General features: G+C 39.6%; 1 protein-coding gene across 4 annotated transcripts in view; it reads right to left on the reverse strand.

Moving 5' to 3' along the window:
* ect2 (epithelial cell transforming 2) overlaps window positions 1-19,766 on the reverse strand; it is an 82,553-nt gene that overhangs the window by 25,660 nt on the left and 37,127 nt on the right. For all 4 annotated transcript variants that reach the window (XM_072438952.1, XM_072438951.1, XM_072438949.1 and 1 more), the window contains 11 exons: window positions 14,989-15,214; window positions 12,627-12,751; window positions 9,533-9,652; window positions 9,393-9,461; window positions 9,218-9,328; window positions 8,165-8,261; window positions 7,950-8,031; window positions 7,310-7,388; window positions 7,115-7,234; window positions 4,394-4,532; window positions 2,160-2,314 (listed from right to left, as the gene is read on the reverse strand). In XM_072438952.1, coding sequence (XP_072295053.1) covers window positions 2,160-2,314; window positions 4,394-4,532; window positions 7,115-7,234; window positions 7,310-7,388; window positions 7,950-8,031; window positions 8,165-8,261; window positions 9,218-9,328; window positions 9,393-9,461; window positions 9,533-9,652; window positions 12,627-12,751; window positions 14,989-15,214 — 1,323 coding nt within the window. The remainder of the gene's footprint in view (window positions 1-2,159; window positions 2,315-4,393; window positions 4,533-7,114; window positions 7,235-7,309; window positions 7,389-7,949; window positions 8,032-8,164; window positions 8,262-9,217; window positions 9,329-9,392; window positions 9,462-9,532; window positions 9,653-12,626; window positions 12,752-14,988; window positions 15,215-19,766) is intronic.

Raw genomic sequence — 19,766 nt, forward strand, 5'->3', positions numbered from 1 at the left:
AGAAGTGAAAAAAAAAGCATTTTTGTGATCACATTTTGTTTTTGTATTTTAAAAGTAGGATTCTGCCGAGTGCCTATTTCAAACACATCCAGGAACATCACGACACCGATCAATTTCCAGCCTACAATTTTGTCCTCATAAAAATACAGAAAACTTTGGTGTTTGCTGAAGATGTTCTACCTGAACTTTGCCTTCTACAAGGATGAATAAAATGTGATAACCGTAAATTTCAAAATTACTAAAACGTGAAAAACAAAACTAGTTCATTTTAAACCATTTGTATCAGTCCAAAGACACAATCTCATCGCTCTCCAGCACAGGCTCATATTTAGCTTGGGCTGAGCAATGGAATGAGGATCTGTATTTTAACACGTAAATACAACGATGCCATTGCACACGATCACTACACTGTCCCTGATGAGTCAGCAGTAAAACTGGGCTGTGAAGGGGTTTATTCTTATGCAGATCTTTCACTGTGTAGATCCGTGAAAAGAATAGACAACTGTGAAGTTAGAAGTCATTACAAATCCTGTATTTTGGGGGTAATGATAAAAATCTACCCTTCATAACTGTCCCCAAAATATTAGAAGTCATTGGCTAATCTGGATTATAATATATTGGCCATGATAAAAAATGTATATATATATATTTTTGGGGTATAACACTAAATAAAATATTTTCCAATCAAAATGTGTAAACATAAATACATTAACATTTAAGACTAAAGCAGGACCAACACTAGCACAACATTAGAATGAAGTTAGGGTTAGGAAAAAATCATGACAAAAACTTAAATATTACATATTTGATTCTGCTAATCAAATGCATAAAGCCAGAATAACCAGAGGTCCAACGGTAAAAAGATAAAACATGCACGCTCATGCTTATATTTTGTTATTCCCAGCGAGAAGCAGTACACTGAAATAATATAATTTGTTTAAACACTGTCTCCAGTGCTGCCAACACGAGCTGTAAGATATTGCTCTAAGATTTGCATGGTTGTCAGGCACCATATGCACAGCAAAACAATCTTTTTTGCCATAATGTTCAACAGCTTAGACTGAGATGTTGGAGAGAATCTGCAATCTGTCGCGCATGTCTTACTACTGGATTAAATTGTGCTAGTCAAAAGTATTCAAAAATGAAAAATATTCATGTCAAAAACTGATAAAAGCAAAAAAAGAATATTGTGACTGTATTGGATGGAAGTGAAACAAGTTGAATGTTAATGACACAGATGTTCAAAGTTGAAGTTGCTGCAGAACAGTAATAGGAACACGGCTGGGCAAAGGAGAACGTATGATTATGGTCCAATCATTTACAGAACGGTTTTTAAGTGCTGTATCCTAATGAGCTTTTAATATGCAGAGTTTGTACGCAAGGTTCAATTTAGGAGTGAACGATTAGCCACAAAATTCCAATCACGATTTTCTTAAGTGCCTAGACCACAACAAAACCAGATACACAAAAGAAACACTGCAGCTACGCTCACATTCAACAGTGATACAGACTTTGTGATCGCACAAAGTTTATCTGATTATCTTTGTCTCCTTAAATAAGATGAGTCTGTGCTTTGAGGAAATGAATTGTTGTGGGGCGAGTTAAAGTGTCCTTTCTCTCCCCTTGCAATTACGCTCTGAACAGCTTCCATTTTAACATATAAAGTTAATTTGAGCAAAAATAATAGCTCCATGGCAATAAAAAAATTAGGCAAAATAAACAATTGTTGAACTGTCAGTGCATAACCTCAATATTATGGAACTATGGGAAATGTACTGTTTTTACAAGTAATATACAAGTACAAATATTGAACCTTATATTTGTTAAGAAATGGCTCTGGAAACATGCTATATTAATCTCATAATAAAACTAATTATTTCATTCTTATGCTCATTTATGCTGACATGTTGAACTTTGTGCCAGTTTTCCTTTCATGTTGTGATGTCACGTGAACCCGAACCATTGATCCTGACTAAATACCCCAGCGGAATTAAAGGTTAAATACAGAGAGCACATTCGTGCCCACATCCAAAATCAAAATCGCGTACCCCAAACCCACTAAATTAGATTCTATATCAACACTCATCTTGTATGCTGCATTAAACAAAGCTAATCTTATATCGAGTGTCACATCGCATCCCAAAGCCGTGTGCTCTCACCGCATCAGCCTTGCAGATGGTGTTGGCGACGTGGCGACACAGCATCCGCAGCCAGGCACTTTTAACCGTGTCCTCGCCGATGAGCTGGAAGCTGAACAACAAGTTCTCCTGTTCAGTGGGAGGGCGCACCACCAGGGCGAAGGCGTTCACACACTCTGGAGGGAGAGAGATGGGGGACGAAAGGGAGGGAGTAGGAGAGCGAAAAGGGCAGAGAAATACGACATTTTTGTTTAGTTTGAGTGATAATGTCAGTACAAAACAAGGGGAAATCGTGGTATTTAAAAGGAGTCCGTGGAAGTTTAAGATAAGATATTCCTTTATTGTCCCACATGGGGAAATTTCATAAAGTTTGAGGAGCTTCTAGAGTCTTACCACTCATACATCGTTACTATGCGTTACGAGACTTTACACAAATCAGATGCAACCCCATTAAAGCTCAAAGTTGGGATTTAGTGTCGCAGTGCATACATTAACAAATGTGTGTTAGCTACAATCATTCAGTGTGTTTACATGCAAACGAAAAAAAGTTTATTATAACATTCGGTTGACATCTTGGACAAGCTCTGCCCTTGTCCAAGTATACATGCAGACGAAAAAGTCAAATTCCTGACAAGAATGTGTCGTCCTCCTAACACTAGGTGGCGACATGCGTCGTTTCAGCGGACCAATACGCCCCCCCCATTCCGGTTGACCTTTTGCGTCACATATAAAAAAAAACTGTCAAGCGCATTTTCAAACAACAGCAAGATGGATAGTCGTACAGCTTTGTTCATCTCGTATGTAATGTCTGCGTTAGTTATTGCGTAGATAAAGTGCACGCTAACCCTTGTGAGTGAATGCTGTTGTGTTCTTCCTTGTATGGTTTTGTTCCGGGGTCATACGTCAGCGTGGGCCGTGGAGCATGCGCACAAGCCTTGTCTAGTTTCAGTGTGATTACACAACCGCATAATCTGGGTGTCTCAATGTCTCGATGTCTGATTGTATTGGATTAAAGCAACTATTTGGCTTTTTCGTTTGCATGTAAACACACTGATTTATACTCGTACAAAATGAAAGCAACGGCAAATACAACTATTATTATTTTTAATGTACGGAGAAAAAAGAGGGGGGTTGAGAGAGAGAGAGAGAAAGAGAGAAAGAGAATGAAAAGATGGGGAGGCAAAAGATAAGACGAGACAAAAAAGGAGGAAAACGCTGATGGAGAGAGTTGAGAGAGAAAGGAGGGGGAGAGATATGGAGAGAGGACGGACAGAAAGGAAGAAAGTGACAGGAGAGGATGAAAAGAATAGACAGAAACCAGAGAAAGAGCGAGAGAGAGAGAATGTTAAAGCAAATACTGGTATAAAGTGACGGAGAGACGGCATACGGCTGAGGAATGTTAAAAGTATGATGTCGCACCAAAAGCACAGCAGAACAGAAACAGATGGGGAGATGGAGGCGGAAAGAAGCAGCGGAGAAAAAAAAAACACAGGAGACAAATATACTTTGGTGGTGCGTTTAAGGAACATTTATCAGAAGCGTTCCCAGAGCAGCAGATGCAGCATTTATCTGGCCATTGTCCCCTCTCCAATAGCACAAAGGAAAAACACAAAGAAAGTGCAGTGTGATTCCTCTGTGTGGTCATCAAAAATAACAAGAGCTACACAGATAAATAGTTTTAAGCACTGGGAAACACTACAGTGGAGGGTGAAGATAATGTGGCGTGGTGTGATAATTTGACTTTGTGAACCTAGAAATTGTTACAAATAGGGGTGTTCATAGTTAACGGAGTAAAAATATTTTGTAATACACAATTGAGAGTGCGCAAGTGCCCCCTTTTCAAACTCAAATATGTCATAAAAGCTGAACAAAACGGCAGTATTTATGTTCTAATATCACATAGTTTATTTAACTGGTTTATCGAGGGGTCCGTTTTCTACATTAACCAGTTTGAGATGGGAAACTAAAGCTAAGGTGTGACTTTACACAGTCATTCTTTATTGAAGAGTGAAGCGTTTATTCAGGGATACACAGTTATATCTGCTTTCATTCAGCCGTGTTTCCTACCGCGATTAATTATTGTGGACCAAACCATCTTTACTCAAATGCTATCAGTTTTGAAAGACTTTTTTTTTTCTATCTGAAGAATAAACTGACCAGTAGGTTGACCAATAAGAGTACATTTTCTAAAACAAGCCGATAGAGCGATCCTCCTCATCTTTAACCTGTCATAGTCCAGTGTATTCGTCTCTTACCCTCCGTGTCCTGCAGGTCCAGCACTCTCCTGATCTGGGACAGAGGCATGAGGGTGATGTGCTTGAGTGGAGGCGGAGATCTGGTCTGTCCCAGCGGACTCTTGAACGTATTGATGACTTTGTGGCGCTTGCGAGCGATCTATAAATATAGACATGGAGTAAAGCGAGTGCGTAGGACTTCACTGGCAGACGGGCAAGGATCGAGCGCGGTTAGCCGTGGGACCGGGGACGTCATTAGTTAACCTGGCAATTCATCAATGAAGCAGCTCATTAATGAAAGCTAATTAGAGGAGAGAGAAAGAGCAGACGCAGAGATAAGTGTTTTTAGAACTGGGTAAAAAGTGACTTGTACTTAAATATTTCAGCAACTGCTGCTTTAATCTAAAGTGCTTGAAATTAATAGTCAGTACTTAAATCAAATTATATAAGAGATAAATGGTAGGGATGAATTTAAAAAGACACATTTTTACTCTCACACATGGTTTGAGTTGCATTTTGCTTTTTATGTTTCTAATCGATTTTACCTTTATTGATAGTTTTGCTCTTATTTGACTAGTTTTACTGATTTAAATAAGGACTATTGCAGTTAGAAAAAAAATATATAATGTAAAGTTTGACCAGTTCAATGTTAACTGTATATAAATAGTGTATGGATGAGTGCAACATACCGTATTTTGAAGTGCAACTATAGGGGGTCATATAGGGGATATAGGGATAACTGGATAAAATAATAATAATGAAATAAAAAAAATATATATTATTAATAATATTACATCCAGTCATCCATTTATAATGTATATAAATGGATGACTGGATGAGTTATTACTACAATGTATAATGTGTACATACATAGAATTTTATCTGCCATTTTTGACATCAATCTGTCCAGGGACTGAAGGTGGAAATTATAATTTTTGCTATAACCTGCTACAAACGTATGTCCTCTTTTGTGCAGGTTAGTGTTTTGCATTGTCCCAGATAAATATACAACTAAACTTAAAGGCGCAATGGACGATTTTTTGGCGATTTGAGAACTCAGGCGGAAGTGCTCATGCCACTCCCCCGTGTGGACTGATACAACACACACGTGCGTTTGTTTATTAGCGCGACGGAGCGCATCGCATCGCTCGTCTCCCGTAGATTTCTGTCCACTTCTGCGTCAGCTCGAACTGTCTTTCTCCGTCTTCATTTTGCCCCGTACACTGAGGGAACTATATTATGATAGATCCATGCGCTTAGGCACGCGGAAACGTGGGGACCAACCGCACGCGGCTGCAGGTGAGCGGTAGGTGCGTTTTATGATTGATACGTGGCAGGACAAATGATTTATCCACGCCACGAGGAAATATGATTAAAAATTAATAATAAAAAATCTTAATCGGGTCAAATGTTGACCAATAGTTTAACATAAGGGAATTTAAAAAAGTGATGTATGTATTACCAAGTGGCAGCTTTGTGGTCTATTTTTTTCATTTCATGCCCACACTTTTACTATAAAACACAATTCAAAAAATGAACAATTTACAATACATCTTAATTCTCCTTCACAGCTTCCTGATAAATCTACCGCAATCCATATTCATATGAATTTCCCCATGTGTGGACAATAAAGGAATATCTTATCTGGATTCATAAGTCAAAGGTTGGCGAGTGATTATATTCCGTGTTGTTGTAAGAGCTGATCAATATTAAACAAGGCCACGTTCTATTAACCATGCACATAAACATCGGCGCGGTGTACAATTAGGAACACACGAGCGGATATTAGAGATGCATGTGTGACTGGCGCGCTCATTAGGGGGCGGTTTGACACGTCTGATTCAGCGAGACCACCCACACGCTGCATTTCCTGACGCCTGCTCCGTTCCTTTACTGCCTCGCTCTGGTTAATGCGCGCTCTGGCCCCGTCAGCAGCAACGGACACAACGCGTAAGACCAACAATAATGATACCAAACGCATTTCAGAACATGTTTTGAAGAGGTCTAAACTACAACGTTACATAGTATGGCATGACATTTCCGTTATAACTGGGTACACTGGGGTCCCCATCCACCTAAAACGGGTCATTGAAGGACAGATCAAATGCAGAGGACAAATATCACACACAGGAACAATAAAGTATCTTACCCTTAAGATCTGTGCAGATGCAAGCCCTTGCACATAGGGATAGAAACATTTGTAGTTGAAAAATTACAAGAAAGAGCACTTCCAAGGTTGCCTATGTTTTTGACAGACTGCATGGTGGGAAAGAGAATATTGAAACTTTTACATAATCTTTGCATATATGAAAATATACTGTGCAAAGCTTACTTCAGACCACTATACTGCCCACTTGGTGATGCAGTTACAGTTAAAGTAAGCATAAGAAGCTGGAGGTTACAGATAATTATGCATCGTGAAAGTGCCGGTGTTTGTGAAAATGTTCCCTCACTGAGCACGGTGATTACAAACTATGTACGTTTATGTCGCGCCTTGAGGTTTATCAAAATGGCATGTTTTAATGGCGCCTGGAGTAGCAGTGAACTGTGGAGGCACTGGACAAGTGTCTATTGTATTACATGTTGTTAATCGTTTTATATAGATCACTTTAATTTAGTCAGAAATAAAGTTTAGTTTATCGATTCTATACAAAGCATCTATACGCAGATAAGGAAGCAGCAGACCCTCCTAAAGAAAAGCTACATAGAACTCTCATTTTGAATTGTTTCACTGTTTCTCACCTCCAAACAATCATTGAAGAGAAAGAGTGTGACGTTTTCCCCGCGATCACACGGCTGATCTCCCAGAGCAATGGTTTCCACCCGATAAACCAGACTGCGATGAGAGGACAACAGGTTGGCCTGCCAAGAGATCATCATTTCACAATGTGGTCAGAGTCCAAGTTTCAGAACAAATCTATTATTTATGGTACTTACAGGGCAGCCGTCAACTTCATAAACGACATTAAAGATTTGCTTTTGGCCTTCAGTTTTTCTCTTGTCCTCATTGATGTGTCTAAAACAAAAGTTACAACAAAAATACAGCTTGATGAAATCTTTGTGAACGTACTCTACAGAAAAACAATATAGGGATGAAACAACTTACTGCATTAATCACATTAAAAGATGATTTTTTCCCCCTTCCATTTAATAGTATTATAAAAATATAAAGTAATTATATAAACTGATTATAAAACGTATGGAGACAATAGAAATACTGACATTTCACCGTAACAAGAAGTGATTTTTCATTTATTGCATTTTGATTTATTTTTAGGTAACACATTAGGTGTACGACACGGAGTCTGAATTTTTCTACCTACTGCAAATGTACAGAGCTGTGGCGGGAATATGTGAAAACTCAGAGTAGCCAATTACAGTAGAAAACATTGTTATAAGTCCAATTTGCCCAAGTAGTCTCCTTTAGAGAATGCTGAAACTAGAATAGTGTCCATTTGTTCCACACGCTGTCGATTTTTGAACAATTACACATAATTGCCCGGTATGCGTCAGTCCATTACGGCTGGCTTGGGGGTCGAGAGTACAACCTAAAAAGGCGCAGGTCAAACCAACTTACGTCATGACTTCTTTCAGAGACTCGATTGCGCTCTCCAGCGTTATTTTGTCTGGATTGTCATTGGACGTGTGTTTCTTTATGTCTGCAAGGTTTAACAGGAAAAAAAGGTTAAATTAAACTTATATCAAGGGATTATGAACAAAGTCAGAGCAGTGTAATTATGACAAGAGATTCGTTTGGAAGAACTTTTCAAAAACAAATGGCAAAAGTGTTACCGTTCAAAAGTAGAGCAACACTGGGAAGCCTCTGCACAGGTCGGATGAGCAACTCCACCAGGGTTTGTCTGCCACACTCCGGTTTGGACTGGTTAATCTGGAAAGAAAATGTTTTGTTCAATCTGAAACACTTGAATACTGTAGTGATCTTTTCCTTGCAAACACAGAATGTCTATTGGGCATTTGAAGATGCAATAAAAAAAGGAGCTTTTTATTTGAGGAACCACAATAAAGCTGTTTAACATTCAGCAGATTTTAAATTGATAAATTATAAATACTTTATTTTTTTTTTAAACACACCTGCAGTTGTATTTAGCTTAATTTATGCTAGTTCGTTTTGGTGAGTCCCTCGGCCTGTTTTGACTTCAATCGTAGAGCTCAGAGATCATCTTCTGTGTTTTAAGTCCATAAATGATCACCAGATTTGTTGTGAATATTTCTGCTGTTGTGAAGAATTTGTTTGGCATGAGATGCCAAAGTGAAGGTACTTGAGAGCATGTGTATGTGTCCTTTAATAGGCCCACAAGATCCATAAACATTTAAATATTAGATAAGGAAATATATCATCTCAGTGGTCCTTTAGACCCGTTTTTGTTTTATCTCTTGATTAACTTGAAAAGACATCTGTAACCTATAGTGACTTTTTAGATCTGCTCCAGCTCCTGTTTATTAAAAGATTATCTCATTTCTAGTTCAGGTCCTGCTTTCAGCAGTCCAGGTGCTCCTCGGATGGTTGTGGGTGGGTTGTTTGGTTCAATTCAATTAGATAGTATTGTAACACCCAAAATGACAACAGCTGATGCCTTGAAGGGAAACTGTGGGTTGTGTGAGGTCAGGATTGTTTTAAATCACTGTAAAACACTTTGCGTAACATTTATGAATGAAAATCTTATAAAAAAAAATAAAATAAATCAAGATTAGCAAAAGCACAGGTTTAATAAATATGTGCAAAGCAAACATAACACTTGGTTGTAGCTCTTTACATCTTAGTATTAGAAGGAAGAATCAACTCTCTGTGTGCAGAATTTTACAGACTCATGAGGTAGAACAAACCTTGAGAAAAGCATGAAAACGTGGCTTCAGTTTCTCACACCGTACAATGGTCTCTTTGCTCATTTCAAAGAAGTTGACGAACGGTGGATAGGTCCTCACCAGGTCTTTAGACTGAGAAGAACAACTAGTCAGGAAAACAACTCAAATTAAATATACACATTGAAGTTGAACTCACATATTTGAGAATGATATCTCCCACACTTTTGTCCTCGGACCAATCCGACAGAAGTTCCTCCAAGTCATTCTGGAAAACATGATATTGTATATCAGGAACACTTTCCCTATGTAAAAATAATAAACAGATTTTACACATACCTTCATTCTCTTGTGAAGTTCGTATATATCCGGGATACTACCAAAAATCGTCTTCATTTCCTCTTGTGCCAGGATTGGCCCGCCCACTTGTCCCTCTTTTTCCAGAGGAAGCTTGAAGAGCTAAAGAATAGAGATTTTAATTAGAAAGACACTAAACGAAACTGTAGTGAGCTTTATGCTGAACATCTGTTAGTAAAAAATGCCTCCAGTCCCCTTCTGTAAGAAAAGAGCCTGCACAGCTGTTTGTTGATATTATGACAAGTTTGGTCCTCCAACATTATGTTTTAAGGCTAAATACAATTACTGCTTCCTGTGAAATAAAAATCATTTTCTCAGTCAGTGGTGTTAAAAGAGTAACAGAGAGGGGAGTTTGGAACTGAAAATGCAGTTCACCCGTCACTCACCCAGGGCATACAGAAGCAAATCAATAGTCTTTCAGCACTAGATGTAGGAGATATTGAAAAATGTGAAAAAATAGAAATGTTGTATTAGAGATGTGCTAAATTATAATATTGAGTAAACATAATATCGACTCTATATTCAGACTATTCAAAATTATCTCAAAAAGAAACGGAAGGAAGTGATATCTAAAGCAAGGGCATAGAGTGATTTTATGATAAAGCAAAAAACCCCAATAAATATATTTCTTTGTTGTTCATACGTTTGGCACATTTTCTGAGTGTTTAAAGACAGTAAAGTTCTCCAATGTATGTTGGCTTTGTGGCTCTTGATGTAATAAAGTATGTCATTGTCAAAATGTTGTGGCACACATATTTTTGGTTCAATCTGTCCAGGATAATGTTAGATTGAAAGCAGGCTTTTCGATAGGATTTGAAAACACCCCGTCCAAATAATTTTCTCCGGGTTACAGGGGCTAAAAAAATTTCCGCTTGCGCCTTCGGTGCTTGAGCGAAGGTTATGGAAAGCCAATATACGTATCGCAGCGTTTTCCCCCGACTATTTTAAAATATAAAGCGCCGCTTTTAACGGCGTGCGCCGTCTAGACGTTATGTCGTGCGCCGTAATTTACGCAATAGTGTTCATGACAATTCTGGCGGTATGTCAATAAACTAATCTAAATACACTCTAATGTTGCGACTGGTTGTCAGTCCTTAAAACAGCCCTGGTTTTTCATAATTTGTGACGTTTAGAGGCTAATGCAAACTCTGCAATTGAAACTGCGTTAGAACTAATGCATGGAGCGGTACTAGGCTTTAGAATGCAGATGTTCTGGTTACAAACACCGTAAGGCTATTTGGTAAGAACAGACATATTGGTAGACGTGGCATTCGATCTTCATACTATCAATCACTTAGCAACTTGGTTATAAAGACTTATTAAGTTATGAATAAGGATTTGGGCAGGAACCAACCCAGGTCAAAGCCTTGTTAAAAGCCTTTGCTGTGAGTGTAATCCCTTTTGTATCTTATTTAGACCAATTAGCGCATACCATGTGCTTCTGGTAAAAAAGTCTAATGACCATTAAACATCCTCTTTTGCATGTTACTGAAGAAAATAATAGCAAAATTATATAAATATCATGGAATTACATTGTATTTACTTGGGGAAAGTGTTTTGTTTGAGCATAGAGCTAGAATATGGTCTCAAGGATCAGAGGGATGATTAATACATTTTTACAGCATAGGTTTGGAGAGCACTTTCTATGCTGGGTAGAAGGAGGCTGAGGTTAGAGCTACCTCAGAGGTTTATATGGATGTTTTAGAGTGGCACATGAAGTCAGTTGATTTGACGCAAAAGACTGCAAAAAATGGGGTTAGCTGGAGGCCGATGACAAGCTGTGATAACCCCCAGAAATACCATGTGGAAAAACGTTGGGCTTACAAAGACAGCAAAGGCTTGTGTAAAAAGAAGCCAGATAAAATGGAGAAATCATCAGAAAAAGCAGATGGCAGAGAAAAGGGGAGTTCTTTTTGATATTTTTGGAGGGCGGGCAGTGAAAATGGTCAGGCAGGTCATTTTCTCCCTGGCTGGTTCGCTATCCGAGTTTCTGCTGGGACTCGGTGATAAGTGCACACACTTTTAATGACTGGGGCGCTGTCAGGGGCAACGGCAGAGCGTGGCGAGGAAGAAAAAGGTATTAGCTACAAGTGAAGGCGGCTAGCTACCTGTAAGAGCGTGCCAAGGAAAAAGTGATATAGTTTAGTTGCTTTAGTGAAGGCTTTCTGAACCATTGTTGAGTTTTATGTAGTTTAAATATTTTATTGTGCAAAAATAGAATATCAAGTATCGAAAATAATTTATATCTACAGGTAAAATTGGAACTACCGTATTTTCCGGATCATAAACTGAACCAGTCAAAAAATGCATAGGTAGTAGAGAAGGAAAAAAAAAAGTATGTCGCACTGGAGTATAAATTGCATTTTTGGGGGACATTTATTTGATAAAATCCAAGACCAAGAACATCTTGAAATGTAATTGAAAATGATAACAGATTGGAGAATGAACAACATGGTGAATAGGTGTACGTGCGTTCAGCTACATGACACGACTTATACTCCGGAAAGTACGATATTACAAAAAATGTAAATACATAAAATATATATACCAGTATATATATATAGACTTTTCCAGGGTTGGAAGGAGGTGCGTTTCACTAATCTTGTTTCTTACATATACTTGTAATACACAATGCTCCACCAGAGAGCGCACAAGTGCCCCCTGTCAAATCTGCAGCAATAATGAATTTATCTCATAAAGACATGCGACACAGCAGTTTCTATAGACCAATATTAATCATACTTGGTTTATTAAATGTGGATCGCGTTCGTGAAGAAAGCAGAGTGGATTATTCAGAACTTTACATCAGATAGGAAACTATTGATATTTTTCAGCTCAATTGTTTTTATTATTTTAATTCATAAAATTGCCGGCGCAATCTTGGCAGGCTGGGTTGCATAACAAACAAAACAGATGCGTTTAATAGTGGGTCAGATTGACAAAAATGCAAGACTTTCTTTCCTATTTTAATAAAATTTCCCAGGGGTTTCACCCAGGGTAAATTGCCTCTGACAACCACACCACTCATTAAAGGGAAGTGAGACAGTGAGAGGTGTGGGTCAGTGATGGCTGGTACCTGGAGGATGGTGCTGAGGATGTCCACGTAGTTGCTCTCGGTCTGGTACAGCTCCTTGGAGACCTGCCACCGCGCCGACTGCTTTGACACCACCGGAGTGGAGCTCTTCGACGGCTTTGAGCTCTCTATAGGAGCCAGACCGACGGGGGAGAAAAACTTGTTAACAGAGACAAAAGAAGACTCCTCTGCTACTGCCTTAGTCTTGGAATATAAAATCAGGATTTTCATTTCTACTTGCTTTATAGCAATTTAAAGATGTTGATCTAGTAACTTATCAGGTTTAGGAGCAAGCTTTTTAAACATGCCAATTAAAATGTCCAATTACATTCAGATTTCAAACTAATAGTAAGATAAAACTGGCAGCTAAGAAAATATTGGACGTAGGTATGGAAATAAACTTTTGCCAGACCAGGCACAGACATGGTGGATTTCTATATTAACAGAGCGCTATTAAAATAATGCTGTCTTTATATTATCTTTTAGTCTATATAACCCGTTTTTTTTTCTATAATGTTATCCCAAAAGAGCATAACGTCCTGCTTTATACAAAAAGTAAAATCTTTTCGTCGGGAATAAAATTATATAGCTGACTAAAATACATGTTTTTATTCCAATTTACTTTCAGAAATTTTCTTCCAGGAAAAGATTTACCGCTAAGTGGATTTCTCTGGAGTGGAACCAAATGACTGAAGTACTGCTCTTTACTGGTTTTAAAAAAGGTGCAATTAGTACAAAACACAAAAACAAAACAGGAAAATAAGTTATGATATCTATATATCTCTCTATATAATAAATACTTATACAGATTACATACTTTGGCAGAAAATATAGGCACTAAATATATATTTTGTGAGTGATAATGAAACCACATGTTGGTTCATATTCAAGTCATTGGATTATATAAAACCATGATTTGCATAACTTTTTGTTTTTGGGTTAAATTGTAAAAATAATCATTTTCTTTCAGAGAAAGTCTTTATTTCCCTATTTGAATTCTTGTTGTTGTTCTATCCCTTAAACATTTGAGTGGTTCTCCTTTCAGTCCCAGACCTACTGATGCAGGACCTGGCTCTTCTCTGCTCCCCGTCTGTCCTACTCCTCCTGTGCCCGGCAGTGCGCCTCCTCATCTTTCTCCTGGTCACTGCACCATCATCAGCGGTGCTCTGATCTGACCCTCACACTGCCCTCTGCAACCAACAGTTCCACCATTCAGTCCCTAAGAAGATGCTCAGTGGGATTTGTTTAGGGCTGCACAATAGTAACAAGATGTATTTAGAAATGCCACTGGAGAATATCAACATTATATCCAGGGCTGTCACAGTAATATGGCAATATTGCAATACTGATCACTGAAAACGCACGGGCGCCCGTGGTAACATTTTAATGAGGCTCCGTGGACATGGCGTAATTTAACTGTTCAGCGATGATCTCCTTAATGTTTCTGTCTCTGTGCTGCGGAGATGCTGGAATATAGAACAGGACCGTGGTGCCCCTTTAAGAAAACTTCCACTGTGTTCAAGTTGAAGCTACTGCTAGTAGTATGTCAATCAACGTAAATCTAATCATTGGGCAATGCTAAAACTACATCAAGTTTATTCCAGCTCTTGATAACCTGCTGTGCTGCCCGCGCTGCTGACAAGCGCACGCAAGAGTAGTAGAGAAACGCCTCGTAGCTCCCCTCGAAAACTACACTAAGTGAAGTGTCCTTTTCTGCCATGTACACACACATCAGTCATCCATGCCTTTTTATTCCACCCCAGCTTACATGCATCATTATGGGTTACAGTGATCCCTCGCTATATCGCGGTTCACTTTTCGCGGTCCCGCTGCGTCGCGGATTTGCATCATGCATTGTGTTCTGCATTCAGATTGGCTAAACAGTCTCTCCGCGTCTTCTCTACCTGTGTGTCAATAACGTTATAGATTAATATGTACACGTACGTAAAACCGCTTGCCAAATTGAAGTTTGAGAGGCCGGTGAGAGCGGCGCGGGTGAGCTTCAATGTTTTATGGAGTATTTCATTGTATAATAACTGTAAAAAAAATAAAGGTTTCTACTTCGCGGATTTCGCCTATTGCGGGTTCGTTTTGGAACGCAACCCCCGCGATAAACGAGGGTTCACTGTATACCGCATTGACCACACGTGTGGTGCGGAGGATCCTTTTACCGTGACAGCACTAATTATGTCCCTAAATAAAACTTAAATTTGATCCAAACTAATACCCAGAATTCGTTTTCCTTTGGGAACAGATAATATGAACGTTAGACACTTTCATATTTTGAAAAGTGTCTAACCTTAATAAAGGTGTTTTGATGGAACAGATAAACACTGTAAATGTATCCTTTTACTCGTTCAAATACCTGCCAGACTCTTGCATGTGTCTGGGGTGTTGGAGATGTCCAGCAGGGAGCCCATAGACAGCGAGTGCTCTGCAGAGGCGCGTTTACGTGGAGGGGGGAAGGGGGAGATCTCCGTCTCTTTGGTGAGCTGGGCCAGTGTGTCTTTGAGCCTCCGGCGTTTCCTGTTACTGGTCGGGGTGGTGAGGGAGAGGAGCGACACGGCTTTCTTCATGGCCGGGCTGTCATTCTGAGGAGAAAGTAGAATAGAAATAAATGGAAAATATAGCCGCAAGCGGCAATGATCGGCCCTCGCCACGCCGCCGCCACACCGCCGCCACGCCGCAAGAGGAGGGGGCGCTAACGCGCCCCAATTGTCCTTTTATTACGCCTACTGCTGAATCTGTGACGCTGTCACATCTTCTCCCCTTTGTTTTACCATCAAAAAGCTATTTTATTTTGAATTCTTGGCAAAATGTGCGGACACCGTGACTCTTTGAATGAAAATGTGGATAACTTTTGATGGTCCTGAAGATGAGTCTCACCAAATTTCAGGTTAATATGTCTAACGCCCTGAGAGGAGTTTGTGAAAGTCTAAAGTGTAAACATGTTCTGGCGATTTCCCCATTGGAATAACATGAAAGGTTTCGGTCATCGTTACGGCAACGCCATAACAATTATGACATGGGTCTCATTGACTTTTTTGATGGGGATGCTAAAATTGAGTTGTGTGTCAAATTTCATATAATTTCGGAAAACTAAACATTTAACCTCCATATAAAATCTGTAGGGGGCGCTGTGGCGCCAAATGAATTTATTTCACTTCAAGTAGGTTTAGGGCAAAGAGTTTAACAACTGATTCTAATTTGACGCAATTCGGACTTTATCTGCGCAAACGGCAGAAATTTTAAATATGGGAGATTTCTGAAATTCTAGCTACAGTTTGCGGCTTCGCCGCACAGAGACCGTGAGAAGTATCAATGTAATTTGGATAACTTTTGATGTCCCACTCCTCAGTAGCATTTTCACCAAATTTCAGCTTTTTAGGGCCAACGCCCTGGGAGGAGTTCGTAAAAGTACGACATTTGGAAAAACTCAGAAGTCATGTTTAGCCATTTTTGAAGCAATATGGCCGACATTTGGTTGGGCGGACGGCGTTGCCGTAATAATATTTTTTACTTCTCTTGTCACCATCTACCTCGGCGCCAAATTTCATGATTCTACGATCAGATTTTTTTTGGGTCATTTCCCATCTCTCAATGCATTTTGGTACATTTGGGGGCGCTGACGTGCCAATTTTTTTATTTTAGAAAAGGGAAATAGCCAGAATGTAGAGAGGCACGATTTTTAGAGGTGTGAACATTTTTGTGACTTTTCGTCAATGTTCACTGGGTGAAAAATAGGGGGGTTGGTCCCGAGGAGGAGGAGGAGGAGGAGGAGGAGGAGGAGGAGGAGGAGGAGGAGAAGGAGAAGAAGGAGAAGGAGAAGAAGAAGGAGAAGAAGAAGGAGAAGAAGAAGGAGAAGAAGAAGGAGAAGAAGAAGGAGAAGGAGAAGGAGAAGGAGAAGGAGAAGGAGAAGGAGAAGGAGAAGGAGAAGGAGAAGGAGAAGGAGAAGGAGAAGGAGAAGGAGAAGGAGAAGGAGAAGGAGAAGGAGAAGGAGAAGGAGAAGGAGAAGGAGAAGGAGAAGGGAAGGAGAAGGAGAAGGAGAAGAAGGAGAAGGAGAAGGAGAAGGAGAAGGAGAAGGAGAAGGAGAAGAGAAGGAGAAGGAGAAGAAGAAGAAGAAGAAGAAGAAGAAGAAGAAGAAGAAGAAGAAGAAGAAGAAGAAGAGAAGAAGAAGAAGAAGAAGAAGAAGAAGAAGAAGAAGAAGAAGAAGAAGAAGAAGAAGAAAGAAGAAGAAGAAGAAGAAGAAGAAGAAGAAGAAGAGAAGAAGAAGAAGAAGAAGAAGAAGAAGAAGAAGAAGAAGAAGAAGAAGAAGAAGAAGAAGAAGAAGAAGAAGAAGAAGAAGAAGAAGAAGAAGAAGAAGAAGAAGAAGAAGAAGAAGAAGAAGAAGAAGAAGAAGAAGAAGAAGAAGAAGAAGAAGAAGAAGAAGAAGAAGAAGAAGAAGAAGAAGAAGAAGAAGAAGAAGAAGAAGAAGAAGAAGAAGAAGAAGAAGAAGAAGAAGAAGAAGAAGAAGAAGAAGAAGAAGAAGAAGAAGAAGAAGAAGAAGAAGAAGAAGAAGAAGAAGAAAGAAGAAGAAGAAGAAGAAGAAGAAGAAGAAGAAAGAAGAAGAAGAAGAAGAAGAAGAAGAAGAAGAAGAAGAAGAAGAAGAAGAAGAAGAAGAAGAAGAAGAAGAAGAAGAAGAAGAAGAAGAAGAAGAAGAAGAAGAAGAAGAAGAAGAAGAAGAAGAAGAAGAAGAAGAAGAAGAAGAAGAAGAAGAAGAAGAAGAAGAAGAAGAAGAAGAAGAAGAAGAAGAAGAAGAAGAAGAAGAAGAAGAAGAAGAAGAAGAAGAAGAAGAAGAAGAAGAAGAAGAAGAAGAAGAAGAAGAAGAAGAAGAAGAAGAAGAAGAAGAAGAAGAAGAAGAAGAAGAAGAAGAAGAAGAAGAAGAAGAAGAAGAAGAAGAAGAAGAAGAAGAAGAAGAAGAAGAAGAAGAAGAAGAAGAAGAAGAAGAAGAAAGAATTAAAGCCGCAAGCGGCATCCGACGGCCCTCGCGGGCCGCCGGCCTTCCGACTCTGCGCTTTCGACTTGATAAAGATGGCGCCCTTGTTGTGTGTTGAATAAAAAAAGAACTTGACAGACGGCGACACATTGGACATGGCCAATCCAGTGCAAATCAACACGAGTGTCAGTCAAATTTGCTGCGCCGCCGCACAGAGACCGTAGCACTTGGAATAAAAATATGGATAACTTTTGATGCCGCGCTTGTGTAGATGATTTTTCCCAAAGTAAAGCTTGATCGAGCTATTGCCCACGGAGGAGTTTGTTAAAGTGTGAAGCGTAAATGTGAACATTTCAGAGATTTCGCTGTTTTCCCATTTCTGACATATATTTGCGGGTCCGCCACACAGAGACCGTAGCACTTAGAATCAAAATATGGATACATTTTGATGCCCCGCTTGTGTAGATGATATTCTCCAAATATGAACTTGATCGGACAATCGCCCTAGGAGGAGTTCGTTAAAGTGTGAAGCGTAAAAATGTGGTGATTTGAGCAATTCTATGATTTTCCCATAAGGATAACATGGGATGTTTCTGTCATCGCTACGGTTACGCCGTACAAAATATGACTTTGGCTCTCATACTTTTGTGATCAGGATGGCAAATTAGAATTTTGTTCAAAATATCATGTCATTTGGAAAAACTCTATTGTTTATAGGCCACTCTGAAGGCCAAATAGTCAGAATTCTGGGAAACGTTTGCGGCTCCGTCGCACAGAGACCGTAAAAGCTATCCTTAAAATTTGGATAACTTTAGATGCCCCACTTATCTAGAGGACGTACACCGATTTTGAGGTCGGTGGGCAAAACGCACTAGGAGGACTTCGTTAAAGTGTAAAACATAAAAATGTGGATATTCGAGAGATTTAGCGGTTTTCCCATAGAGATAACATGGGAGGTTTATGTCATCGCTACGACTACGCCGTAAAAATTAAGGCATTTGTCTGATTGGCTTTTTTGATCGCGACGCCAAAATAGAATTTTGGGTAAAGTTTAGAAAATTTTGGTAAAACTAATTTTTGACCTTCAATGTTAATTTAAAGGTCACTCTGTAGGGGGCGCTATCGCGCCCATTTCAATTTTGTCATCATAAACTGGTCCAAACTAGAAAGTTGAACAACTTATTCAAATTTGGTCCTAATCGGACTTGTTTTGATCAAATGGGAACAATTTTTAGATCTGCAATATCCCAAAATAAGTTGTCCAACTTTGCGGCTGCGCCGCACACAGACCGTAAAAGGTATCTCAAAAAATTGGATAACTTTAGATGCCCCACTTGTCCAGAGGACGTCCGCCGATTTTGAAGTCGGTGGGCAAAACGCCCTAGGAGGAGTTCGTCAAAGTTTGACGTGAACAAAATGGCTAACACAGCGTGTTTTCATTTTCAAAGGAAGATGGCGGGCATAGGGTAATTCTGGGGGCGTGGCCACAATAATATTTGTTTTTTGTCCTCACGAGAGGAATGCGTGTTCCGAATTTCGTAGCTCTACGACAAAGTTGACCTCGGGGCGTCTCCCATAGGCACAATGTATTTTGACTTTTGTCGGTAGCGCTGTCGCGCCGCCATTTTTTAACGAAAAAAAAAATGGCCCAGAAAAAACAAAATTTTTCGCCGATTTTGAATTTTGGGTAAAGTTTGGTGAGTTTTTGAGCATGTTCAGGGGGTCAAATTAGAGTTCAAAGCGCTGAAGAACAAGAAAAATAATAATAATTAAAGCCGCAAGCGGCATCCAACGGCCCTCGCGGGCCGCCGGCCTTCCGACTCTGCGCTTTTGACTTGATAAAGATGGCGCCCTTATTGTGTCTTGAATAAAAAAAGAACTTGACAGACGGCGACACATTGGACATGGCCAATCCAGTGCAAATGAACACAAGTGTCAGTCAAATTTGCTGCGCCGCCGCACAGAGACCGTAGCACTTGGAATAAAAATATGGATACCTTTTGATGCCCCGCTTGTGTAGATGATTTTTCCCAAAGTAAAGCTTGATCGAGCTATTGCCCACGGAGGAGTTTGTTAAAGTGTGAAGCGTAAATGTGAACATTTCAAGGATTTGGCGTTTTTCCCATTTGTGACAGTATATTTGCAGCTCCACGGCACAGAGACCGTAC

Source organism: Eucyclogobius newberryi, unplaced genomic scaffold (assembly GCF_026437365.1).
Source record: "Eucyclogobius newberryi isolate DKJ021-1_F unplaced genomic scaffold, fEucNew1.0.hap1 SCAF_9, whole genome shotgun sequence".
Taxonomy (NCBI): domain Eukaryota; kingdom Metazoa; phylum Chordata; class Actinopteri; order Gobiiformes; family Gobiidae; genus Eucyclogobius; species Eucyclogobius newberryi.